Source organism: Mus pahari, chromosome 2 (genome assembly GCF_900095145.1).
Source record: "Mus pahari chromosome 2, PAHARI_EIJ_v1.1, whole genome shotgun sequence".
Taxonomy (NCBI): Eukaryota; Metazoa; Chordata; class Mammalia; order Rodentia; family Muridae; genus Mus; species Mus pahari.
In genome coordinates, this window is record NC_034591.1 from 15,666,961 (window position 1) to 15,680,037 (window position 13,077).

The following is a 13,077-nucleotide window of genomic DNA, read 5'->3' on the forward strand; positions in this document are numbered from 1 at the left end:
GGCTCAGTGGGTAAGAGCACCCGACTGCTCTTCCAAAGGTCCGGAGTTCAAATCCCAGCAACCACATGGTGGCTTACAACCATCCGTAACAAGATCTGACGCCCTCTTCTGGAGTGTCTGAAGACAGCTACAGTGTACTTACATATAATAAATAAATAAATCTTTAAAAAAAAAAAAAATCCTTTATTTTTTGAAACAGAATCTCATGTAGCCCAGGTTAGCTTCAAATTTAGTATGTAGAGCCAAGGGTAGACTCAAATTCGTGCCATTCCTTCTTCCACCTCCCTAAGTGCTAGGATTATAGGCATGCACTCCCATGCTTGATTTGTGTCTTGATTTTCAATATCAAAGAAAAAGAAAGCAATGGTATATCATTATGCTTGCAATTTTGTTATGCTTTACTTAAAGTTTTTCCCATTGGTGTGTGTGTGTGTGTGTGTGTGTGTGTGTGTGTGTGTGTAGAGCTGAGAGGATGACATCGGCATCCTGCTCTACCACTCTCTGCCTTACTCTTTTGAGTCTCTCACCGAATCTGGATCAGTGCTTATCTTGTCTCTACAGCTGTGCAGTGCTGGGGGCTGGAGCACACCTAGGCCCTCCCTCATGCTTGAATAGAGATTGCTCTTAGCCACTAACCCATCTCTGCAGCTTAGTGTCTTGATGTATACTGTAAAGGGAAACTTCTGCATAAAAACAAAACCAACACCCCCACCTAGCTAATGCATGGAGGAACACAGAGCTGTAATCTACTATATTTTATTCAATTGTGGTGTTCCTGAGTCCAAGTTACCACTACGTAGTTTTCCTTGAATATAAAATAAACCTAAGGTCCTTGTGATAGGGGCACAAAATCTAGTTATAGTGGTTTACTCCCTCAATACTGAGTCCTATTCATACCTCCAAAATGATTTAAAACATGGTCTAGTTTATGCATTTTTCAAAAGTGGTCTAACCAAATAACTGTTGGAAGAGATGGCCTTATGAAAACATAGTGTATCTTACATTTTACATCAGCTTTTAATCTGAGTATACAGCCTGATGTGGTAGTGTATATGTGTAATATATACATAGTCCTTGAACTGAGACGGTAGAGGCAGGAGGGTCAATGGTTCAAGGGCAGCCCTGGTCACAAGGTGGGTTTGAGGACAGTCTGACTATGGGGGACCCTGTCTCAAAAAGTAACAAACAAACAAACACCTGTAAAAACACTAATGAAAAACAGTCAAGTGCAGGAACGGGAGGAAGCTGGTAACTGAGGATAACTAGCTCTAAGGTGGAGCTAACACAGAGCTATTCCAGCCCCCACATGACTCACATCAGATTCCCTTTGTTCAGACCACTCCTGACTTGCAAGTTCATGCCACTCAGATCTTACAGGCATATCTGGGGAACAAGAAAAGAAACCTCAATATTAAAACTTCTGTCTTTAATCCTTGAATTTTTAAAATTAAAGTCAATAGAAAAAAAATCCTATAAATTTTAGAAACTATCTTCATAAACATGCTCATTCACAACTCAAGTTGAATGTTAACTTACATTCACTAAAAAGTGAAGCAGCAGAAGTTGTCTGGATTAGTGAATGAAACAGCAACTGCGCTCGCTGTGAATACATTAAAATTGCATTTGCCTTCTTCATTCTAGTAGTTTCCAATGACTACCATAAATATAATCACTTAGCAACTTTAGGTACGGAAAAATACTTCTTAAAGAGCTTTCAAGTGAGTAATAAAAACTGTTAGCATCAATTAAAATTTACATTTTGATTTTAATTACTCAGTATAATAGCTGGCAGATTAAACCCAGCAATGCGGAAGAAACACTCATTACACTCACCTGCTAATACAAAAGACTCAGGAGTTCGTTCAGGTAAGGGAGGAGGCGATTCCTCACTAACATCAGCATCTGAATTAAACACACAAAATTCAGACAATTAAAATTAGTAAAATACCACCTAAACAGAGAACTTCCTTGATGTCTTTAAAAAAAAAAAAAAACGCACATTTAACACCAAAAAATCCGTTTCAATCATCGTTACCACTCGAGTCATTCATGATTGAGAAGAGTCAAAAATCTCACGGAGCATAGAAGGAACAGACTCCACACTATGTACAAAGCAAACGCCTCCTACAAGTCTGTAGGACCCTGAAGACATTACTCTGATTGCACAGAGGCTGGCTGGGTTTCCTGATGATGCTTTGTGTGCAAAGCAGCAATCTGCTCACCTGGTTAAAGCCAGAGTTCCCTGAATGACTGACAGCTTGACTTTCCTGAGTTGTGGCACAGCACACCATGCGCTGTGGGACAGGGTACTGTGCGAGGAACTCAGTAAGGTTGAGCAGGTCCCCAGCACCCAGGCACCCACCTGAGATGGTAGGCGGCTCCCGGCTCCCTACCAGATTCCTAGCCTGGAACATGTGCCACACTTTCCACATAGGAAATGTGACTGGTGGTCAGAACTGAGTTCCATGCTAATGAGGTATCTAGATGAATCCTGAGGGTTTAGCCAATGAGCTTCCCCTTCTGGACATTCCTTCCTGCAAAAGGTATTTAATCTCTGGTCCACCTCAAGGAGTTGTTATGCACACATTTTCTACAATGACCTTGGAACCAAGGACTGTCTCTTCCATCAAGAACTGCCATGGGGAGCATGGAGAAGGCCTTCACCTACAGAACCACAGTCTAAGTCTGTAGAAGGCTTCCCTGTGCTTTCAGACAGCTGCTAAGCTAAGGCAACTGCCAACGAGCTAAGCCAGAGCTTCCCTCCCCCTGGCCCTGGGCTGGTCCTCAGCCTATGGGCTGCTTCCATTCTTGGCTCTTCTGAGACTTCCAGTGGCATCTGGATGTCCAGGAGTCTGAGAACCCCTGGCCCTGGCTCATCGTAGGCTCGTGGACCCCTGACCCATTGTTTGTGACTCCTCTGTGGTTTCCAGTGGTGACTGGATACTAAGGAATCAGGGGACCCCAGCTTTGGCTCCCTACATCTTAGGCTGCATTTCCCCACCCTGAGTGGCGCATCAGTGCTAATGACAGTGGGCATAGGGTAAATGCAGTCTACTGTCTCAGTGTTTAGTCTGTCCCGTGGCATTTCCACATCCTAGCAGTGGGGCAAAACATGGAACCACAATGCACCATCCATCTGTTCACTCATGGAAAAATTATGTACTTGGTCACATCTCAAGCAACTAAAGTAACATTGTAAGTCATGTTATCTTTCTATTCAATATAATATAGTTACTAATATTTTAATAACCATATATTTACTATCAGGTACTGTGAACAGTATCATCTGACTCTGTGTCAAGGATATAAACTGAAGTCATTTTAAAGGCTTTTACAGCAGTAGAAACCTAATTAGCCCCTAGAAAAGATAGGAGGTAGTGCATTAATTAAGGTTAGCCTTATGACTCAAGATAAACCAGTGTACTGGACCTCCGAATTCCTGCACTAGGGAGAGAGAGAAAAAAAACAAACAAACCAAAACAAAACCTGAGACCATACTAGAGCTGAGCATGTACACCCAGTCTAGGCAGGGTAGATATGGGAACTACACTGAGGAACCTGTACTAGAGCTGTGCATGTACACCCAGTGTAGGCAGGGTAGATATGGGAACTGTACTGAGGAACCTGTACTATTCTGTCCAGGCCTTATCCTTATTCTCTTAGAAAATGAGTGGTCTGGCAGGACATTATCTTTTTATCATATCTGATAGCACTAAAAACTGAAAATTAAGTTCATTTTCAACAAGCATTGAGGCTCGCAGATTGCCCGTATCCCTCATGTTTATAGAGCTGGTGACATCACACAAAGTATAGCCCTCAGTCCAGAGTTCCAATACAATACTTGATAGATTTACCTAGAGTAGCACTGAGAAAGTGCCATAGTAAGAAGCCTATTTCAAGGAAGGACACACAACACTGGGACTAAGTTCTGCACACTGCCAAGTATTTACTAGGTTCTTTCTTGACAATCACTTGTCAAGAATTCTGTTCTCTAACTGGTCCTTGCTTCTCAACTGCATCTTCTCCTTGGATCTATAAATGGCCTTTCACATACTTCAGGCTTTTTGCAGACCTTACATAATCATGACTGGAGTTAGAGCTCCAGGCGAGAGCATGTAAGAGACTCAAGTCTAATTCCCAGTAGCCCCTCCCCCTAACCCAAGACTTATTCAACTAGAGACTGCCATGTTTTACAAAGGCTTCTCAACATTACACAGTGTGTGGGACCTACTCAGGTCAAATCTGAATGAAATTTCAGGCCTGAGTAAATAGTGGAGAGGCCAGCCTGGTCTACAGAGTGAGATCCAGGACAGCCAGGACTGCACAGAGAAACTCTGTCTTGAAAAACCAAAAAAAAAAAAAATTCATAGCACACGTGTGGCATGTGTAGACCAGACCCTGGGTATATGGAAAGGAAGGGGTTGGGGGGGGGGAGAGGAAAATGGGAACTAATGAAAGAATTCATTGTGAAAAATTTTGTCAGGCAATAAATAACTTACACAAAATATTATTTTTGTTATCCATACAAAATATTAGGGTTACTTCAATAATAAATTTTTTAAAAAAAATTTTATGTTTGTAAGTACACTGTTGCTATCTTCAGACACATCAGAAGAGGGCATTAGATACCATTACAGATGGTTGTGAATCACCACGTGGTTGCTGGGAATTGAACTCAGGACCTCTGGAAGAGCAGTCAGTGCTCTTAACCACTGAGCCATCTCTCCAGCCCCTCACTAACAAATTCTAATACAAAATTTCCTAATATTTTTATGTCAATTATTTTACAAAGCAAGTAACAAATTAAATAATAATCCATTATAAAACAAACAATACATGATATAATCTACAAGGTAAGTAATTAGGAACAATTAAAAATAAGTCTACTTGTTTTTTTACTTATTTATTTTTATTTTATGCACATTGGTGTTTTGCCTGCATGCATATCGGTGTGAGAGTGATAGATCCCCTGGAACTGGAGTTATATAGACAACTGTGAGCTGCCACGTGGGTGCTGGGAAATGAACCAGAGTCCTCTAGAAGAGGACTAGTGCTCTTGATAATTGAGCCATCACTCTATCCCTGAAAAATAACTCTACTGTGACAGTCAATGGTAGTACATTCCTGGGTATCTCAGAGCATAGGGGATTGAGCCAGAAGGTGAAGTTGCAGGCCCTTGTCTCAAAAACAAAGCAAGAGGAAAGGCGCCACAGAGATTTCAAGAACCAAATGCTCTCTCTATAGCAGGCATGGTGCATCAAACTAGAATCCCAGTGCAAAGGAGCTGGGAGGATCCTGAGTTCCAGGCCAGCCTGAAATACATAAGGAAACCCTCTCTCAAAATCTTACAGTGTGAGTGAGTACACGTGTCCTCTGGACATGGCAGCTGCTTAGGGAAGAATCATTAAGGAACACCCTGCTCAGTTCTGAATGAATAAAACTGCCTCTAGTTAGCTGAGTAGTTATGGGTTAACTTGCCAGCTCAAAGTAACTTTATTTGTAAGCATTTACGAAAAGAGCTCTTTAAAAAGTTATTTTGTAGTCATTGATAGGAAAATAGGACTATTAGTATTTACAAGAAGCACAGGTGAAATTAAAGGACTAAGCAAGGGTTCTATAGTATTTGTATCACTAATTCCATTGACACAAAGATCAAATTATGGTAACAAAAATATAAACTTATAATTAAAATGTAAGAGCAGGGGACTGGCCCTGATTTGATTTGGTGGGACCCCTTTCCTCCGTGTCCAGTCTTAACGTGATGGTATGTGCCTGATCTTATTGCAGATGGTAGGCTGATAACCCTGGGAGGCCTGCTCTTTGGTGGGGAGGGGTGAAGATCTGGGGGGGAAGGAAGACAGGAGAGGGGAGCCTGTGCCTGGAGATATAGTATAAGAGTAGAATAAAAACATTAATGTAAATGCAGAGATGCTAAGTAAGGCTGTATACTTCTATAAAACAGCCCTGCTAATTACAGGCACTTACACTAGTTGGAGAGAGGAAAAGACTCGGAAGTAGAATATTTAAAAACAAAAATGGCCGGGTGTAGTGGTGCACGTGTTTATGATCCCAGCACTGAAGAGGCAGAGGCCAGCCTGGTCTAACAGAGTGAGTTCCAGGACATCTAGGGATACACAGAGAGACCCTGCCTCCAAAAACTAAAACACAAATAAACAAAAAATTATCTAAAAAAACAACTAACTTGTTGCAGGTTCAAGTGTGTTGTGGAGTGATAGTGAGCTGACCGAGCTAAATGCTTAGAACAGAGACGGGCAGATAATAACGAGCTGAGAGTCAGACACTGTATTACCTTTCTCAGCACCTGAATGCGGCGTGCCTGCTACTTCCTGTCTGGCAATGGACATCGGCAATACTCTCCTGGGGCAAGCACTCTCGGCACTACTGGCAGGAGACACTGTGGCACTTGCTGTTGAAATGCTAGTTTTGTTCCTGGTCACAGCACCGTCAGAGCTCCTCTCGTCTGAGTCCGAGTCGTCAGAGTGAAGAGGGTTGGTAAAGCTGAGAGGAGCTTTCAACAGAGGGGAGCTGTTAGGGCGCTCCGTAAGATCGTGGGCCTCCTCTTCTGCTGTGGAGTTTGGTGTGGAACTCACGGTTCTTGGAGTCTGAGAGTGATTCTCTGGGGATTTGCCTTCAGGTGAGTCAGGTGTGGCATTTTCAGGTCCATGAAGTGACCACGTTACATGTCCTTTCTTATCAAGAGGCAAGCAGTCTGGCCGTGGAGGTGTGTGTGAGTTCCTCTGGGACTCTTCTGAAGAATCAGGAGCTTTGTCTGAATGTGCCGCACTGCAGTCCACGCAAGAATTCTGAGACACATCATCAACCTTTAGATCACCTGAATTTAACTCCTGTGGTTTAGAGATTTTGTCAACTACACAAGATGAAGCAGATTTAATTTTAATCGCATGTCCCCTGTTCAAGAGTGTGTTCCCATCAAAACTTTTGGGCCCTTCTTGGAGAGGGACTTTCTTAATCTCAAAACTTAAATTGCGCTCTAACTTCTTATCTATGTGCTCAATAGCTGGTTCACTTTTCCCCATTAGGTCCGTTGATTTATCATAGCTTCTGTTGAGGTCGGCTGGGTGTTGCTCTGGTGAAGCCATGTGCAGCACTGGCTTTGGGTGGTACCTGTCACTGTCCTGCCACACAGTGGTAACGGTTGGGAAGGCTGAAGGTGGCGACGGTGTCAGGATGGGTGGCACCGGGTGAGGTTCTGGTGGCTGTAGTATTTCTTCCTTGGCATCCCCTTCTACAAGGCAACTGAGGATGACAGATAGGGCTTTAACAATGCTTAACATTTAAAAGTAAGTTGACTGATTACAATACAGTTACAATGTTCTAATTCGTCAGCTAAGGAAATTCCGTATTTATTAAGGTAACACAGAGGTATTTTTAAAGTCCTAAGATATTAATGAAAAGCAGTAGTCTCCACTTCTAGTCTACGAAGCAGAGGCACCTACTTTGGAATTATTTCCTGTTTTACCTTTCCGATACCCTGACAGTTTTTTGGCTCAATCTGTAACCATCAGTATTATTTACATTTACAACACCCTGGTTTTTTTATTCTGTAACTTGTTTTCCTGTTAGTCATTGAGTATTATAAAGTTTGTCTGTGTAGCCCTAGCTGGCCTCAAATTCAGAGATCCACCTGCCTCTGCCTCCCTAATGGCAGGAGTAAAGACCAAATATACAAAAAAAAGCCAAAAGCCAAAAATATACATTTTCTTTTTTTAAAAAAAGGTTTATTTATTATTATATCTAAGTACACTGTAGCTGTCTTCAGATGCACCAGAAGAGGGCATCAGATTTCACTACAGATGGTTGTGAGCCACCATGTGGTTGCTGGGATTTGAACTCAGGACCTTCACAAGAGCAGTCGGTGCTCTTAATCACTGAGCCATCTCTCCAGCCCAAAAATACACATTCTTAACTGTACCCACTTATCAGTTTATTCAAATCCATGAATTGTTAAGTATGTAAGGGTGTATGTGTGTGTGTGTGTGTGCGCACGAGTGTGTGTGTGTGTGTGTAACTAAGGTCCACCTCAGGATCTTCTATCAGGCTCTACTTTCTCTTTGGGACAGGCTCTCACTGAACTTGGAGCTGCCTTTTTGGCTAGACTGGCTGGAAACTGAGCTTCTGGGACCTGCCTGCTTCTCTCTCTCCTTCCTTCTAATCATGGGGTTAGTCCACACACCACCACGCCAAACTTTTGATGTAGGTGCTGGGGATCCAAACTCAGTTCTTCATGCTTGGGTGGCAAGCTCTTTAATCACTAAGCTATCTCCCTGTCCAGCCCCCCGGTATCTGTTTTTTGTTTTGTTTTGTTTTTTGTTTTTCCAAGACAGGGTTTCTCTGTATAATCCTGGCTGTCCTGGAACTCACTTTGTAGACCAGGCTGGCCTCGAACTCAGAAATCCCCTTGCCTCTGCCTCCCAAGTGCTGGGATTAAAGGCCTGCGCCACCACGCCCGGCTTTGTTTTTTTAACTAGTGGAAATAAACTGTTATATTTATCTAATTAAATGCAGTCTTGTGAAGACCAGGCTGTAGCTGAGGATGGCACTGAGTTAAGTTTAACTCATTATCTGTGAGCTCAATGTGGATGTGCGGTTATGTACGGACCACCCTGGCAGGCAGAAGACAGACGCCCGGCTTTGAACTCAGGTCATCAGATTCCCTTGACACTGAGTGACTGCACTGAACCATCCGACAGGGCTGGCCTTGAGTTTCTGGTCTTTCTGCCTTCCCCGGTCAGGAGCCAGGGTGCACGCCTGGTCTGAAAGGCTGTAATCTTTAAATGGGCTGGTCCTCTGCTCATTTTCTTCCAGTTGCTCTTTGATATTTTTGGCTTTAATGAATCTAGATGCACTTTAACATACTGTCAGTTTTAAAAACATACTCTGGTATGTTGAAAACTGGCAAATTAAAAAAAAGTACTTTAGAGGCCAGCCTGGTCTACAGAGTGAGTTCCAGGACAGCCAGGGCTACACAGAGAAACCCTGTCTCGAAAAACCAAAAAGAAAAAAAAAAAAAGTACTTTAAATATTACTTAAAAGCTAAATAGCATACATAATTTATCAACCAAGGAAATTTATTTATTTTTAAAAACTAACTAAAATAATAAACCTCTATTTAAAATTCTATTTTCTACTGTCTACTACTTTATAAATAAACCTCTTTAATACAGCTTATTTGAATTTGATATAGTTGTCTTTTAAAAAGTTAAACTTGAGGCTGGTAAGATGGCTCAGCGTTTAAAAATAGTTACTTTTCCAGAGGACCAGGGTTTGATTCCCTGCACCCACAACTGCTTACAACGACCCCATTACTCCAGTTCTAAGGGATCTGATGCCACCTTCTTGCATACACACATAGAGATTTATCTGCATATGCATATATGCAGATAAAGTACACATAAGGTCAAATGAATAAATCTAAACCATAATTAAAAACCTACCACATAGCCCAGGTTATAGCTTGCAGTAATCCCCAAATCTGCCTCAGTTTCTTCAATGTTCATTTGACATCCAGCATCATCTTATTTTGTACTTGTTGTTTTTCTTTCCTAAGTGAATCTTCCCAAACATCCTTTACTGTTTGTGGGCTTCCCAAGTTAGACAGTCCTAAATGCATTGGCATGAACCACCTTACTTGAATCTCTTAATTGTAATCTTAATGTCTTAAATGCTCTGTGTTGCACCCAGGTGTGAAGGTGCGGTTTCATCTCTCTGGGCAGATGCAGTTGGGAGCACTCAATGCTTGCGCTCCCTCGGGGCTGGGCATGTGGCTTGGGGTGGGAGGAGGAGAATTCTTGTCTCCCATGCAGGAAGCACTTCCTTTCCTAGCACCGTCAAACCAAACTTTAGACAAACAAAATAAAGTCCTTTCTCCTTAAGCCTCTACAACACTGCTTTCCAGCCTCGCGTCTTTCCTCTGCGCCATACCCAGACTAACCGAGCCCTCAGTAGACTTTGCTCAGGGCAGGAGCTGGGCAGATTCTTGAAACATGAACTGTTCTGACTTCCTGGATCTAGAGAGTCCTCCTAGCCTACGAGAAACCATTTTAAAGGCAGCTAAGGGGATATTTCCTATTCTAACACCAAAATATGTATCTCAGTATAGTGTACTATAGATATTGTATATAAAACCAAACAAAAACTTTAGCTTATCAATAACAAATAATTGGCAAATGTCCCACATCCTGAAATAACCAGTTATGAAACTAAGAAAAAATCTGATGTTGTCGTTTTAGTTAGGTCAGTAGAGTAGGCGTCCTTCTAGAGGAGACTCCCTAAGGCACAGAGTACCTTCGAGTCCGCGGTGGCTTTGGAGGAGGAGAGTCTTGCTTCTCACTATCAGTGGAACTGACCATAGCTCCAGTGGTAATTTCATTCTGCCAAGGGGAAAAAAAGTTTCACTAAAATCACAGGAAAAATAATTTTCCTTGATTGACACATGATCTCCACATTGTGGTATGTATCCCTAACCCCACAATGTGTTGTGTAAACACAAACACACACCCCTTAATAATAAATTAAAAAATCCGCAGCTCCAGTAAGATCATTTAAGGCTAATATAGCAAGGAGTTACAACATGACAAAAAGGGACTTTCTGGTGGCTCTATGAATGCTTTAAAAAAAAAAAAAAGATTTATTATTATATGTAAGTACACAGTAGCTGTCTTCAGACACACCAGGAGAGGGCGTCAGATCTCATTACAGGTGGTTGTGAGACACCATGTGGCTGCTGTGATTTGAACTCAGGACCTTCGGAAGAGCAGTCAGTGCTCTTAACCACTGAGCCATCTCTCCAGCCCCCTATGACTGTTCTTAAAGAGCATGTAATCCATTGGGCATGATGGTATGTTACATCCCAGTACTCAAGGAGGCGGAGGCAAGAGAACCTCCAACAGCCTGGGCTACCTAGCAAGATTGTCTCACAACACAAACAAGCAATGGAGTACATGCAAAAACCTGCAAAATGTTATACTGCCATGCCAAAATAAAACTTTAGGTAAACTCAACTTACAATTACTCAGTTAAGGGTGAGAGCAATAGAGCAGTTAAGTTTTTTAAAGATAGTTTGTACTTGAAACAATAGTGAATGTAGACTTTGACATAAGATCCTTTGAAATTTTACTTAGATTATCCAGTTTGTTTTGAGTCACTAAATCTGGACCATAACAGATAAAAAGTAAAGTGAGTTAGCAGGACCCAAGTTAGATAAGAGTTAACTCCTGTCAGCCAGGCAGTCACTGCATATGCCTCTAATCCCAGCACTTGAGAGGCAGAGGTGGGGATCTCTGAATTCAAGACCAGCCTTGTCTTCAGAGGAGAGTTTCAGGATAGTCAAGGCTATACAGAGAAAAATCTGTCTTGAACCCCCTATCCCCCACCTCCCAAAAAAACCCCAAACCAAAACTCCTCTTTCAGACCATCTCACCCAGCTGCAGCACAAGATCGCAAGTCTGCCAAGGCTAGTGAGCCAAGAATACTTACACCATCAGCGATCTGCTGTGCTCCATGAATTTCATACAGTTGTAGCTGTTTTTCAAACAGTTGGGCAATAGCTCTATGAACAAGTTCATACTGCTCCTATTATAAAGAGAAATGATAAAGTAGAAGACAGTGAAGAGTATCCAAGGAGAAACACGAAAATATAACTTATAAAGAGAAAAAAAAATCACCTCTACCTTTGTTTGTACTGCAGAGTGCCTTTGTGTTCTCATTTCTTGTATTAAATTAAATACATTAAATTCCTCTGGAATTTTCTAAAACAAAGAATATAACACATGTAACTGTAGACATTATCAGAAAATAGTAAAATACTCTCCAAGTTTTCACACAGACCTTAGACAGAGGCTGGATAACCGCAGGTATTTACTGCGCTCTAGCTATCAAAGAAAGACAGTGCTGCGGACACACGTGTCTGGTCCTCAGCATCACACTGCAGAATGTGACTAGAGCATGCAGGAAACACAGAGACCACGACAAACTGAGGGTGGAGGAAAAATTACACAGTTATGAAGGGGTGAGGAAGATGACTCAAGTCAGGGAAGTGCTCATGTTTAAGTATGAGGACCTGGCTACAGTTCCACAGAACTGACAGGAGGTATTAACTCAAAAACTATGGTGCAAATGAGCCAGGAAGTCAATGAAGTCAACCTCTGAGCACCGCTTGCTGGTGCATATATCAGTGCACAGATGATCACATACACACATCATACTGACATGCACGTGAACACACAAGTGTAAATAAAAGGTTATTCTGTCAAAATCATGGGAAACTGATTACTCAGAGAACTAAGAAGCTGAATATGGATAAAGCCTAAGATAAGGTTGCTTGAAATCAGCCTATAAATATAACAAAGAATTTGACTTTACTTTCTAGGCCTCTGTGTCCTTGGCCATGGCCATGCAAGACACAAGGGAAAGAACTAAGGCAGATCCACAGGCACCCGCACAACGCGTATGCTCCACACTGAGACTACGATCCTGAGGTACATTTGTACCCTCCCAACTTCTACTCCAGGAAGACGGCAGCCTGAACCAGGAAGAAGTGAGTAGGATTCGGTTGTCTGAGAGACACATTCTGGAGCGAGGAGGAGGACTGACAAGCAAAGAATGATTTTAAGCTGTATAGCTGTAGTCTCGAAAGAATTAAAAGCATTTTTATATCCAGTTCCCGCTAAGGCCTAGGTTATATTTATGTTAAGACAAGTGGCAACTGTAATACACAACTTTAGTGATATTTCAAACAAATATTACTTATGCTGTGAGGTAGTGCTGTGCGCCTTTAATCCCAGCACATGGGAGGCAGAGGCAGGCGGGTCCACAGAGTGAATTTTACATCAGTCAAAGCTACACAGTGAAACCCTGTCTAAGCACTACCCCTTCCCAAGCACATATATATTGTTTATGTGTGTTTTATCTACATAAACAAGTATGCATGTACACCAGATGCTTGCCTGCAGAGGTCAGAAAGCCTTGGATATTCTGAAAGTTAAGTTTCACGATGTGCCAAGGTGTGGGTGCTGGAACTGTCCCCTGGTCCCAGGC

The 13,077-nt window shown here is 42.1% G+C and overlaps 1 protein-coding gene across 5 annotated transcripts in view; it reads right to left on the bottom strand.

Moving 5' to 3' along the window:
• The window catches only part of Ptpn12 (protein tyrosine phosphatase non-receptor type 12), a 71,809-nt gene that overhangs the window by 5,441 nt on the left and 53,291 nt on the right, over positions 1-13,077 (bottom strand). For all 5 annotated transcript variants that reach the window (XM_029534635.1, XM_021190212.2, XM_029534631.1 and 2 more), the window contains 6 exons: positions 11,712-11,789; positions 11,518-11,613; positions 10,327-10,412; positions 6,311-7,278; positions 1,834-1,902; positions 1,316-1,383 (listed from right to left, as the gene is read on the bottom strand). In XM_029534635.1, the coding sequence (XP_029390495.1) occupies positions 1,316-1,383; positions 1,834-1,902; positions 6,311-7,278; positions 10,327-10,412; positions 11,518-11,613; positions 11,712-11,789 (1,365 nt within the window). The remainder of the gene's footprint in view (positions 1-1,315; positions 1,384-1,833; positions 1,903-6,310; positions 7,279-10,326; positions 10,413-11,517; positions 11,614-11,711; positions 11,790-13,077) is intronic.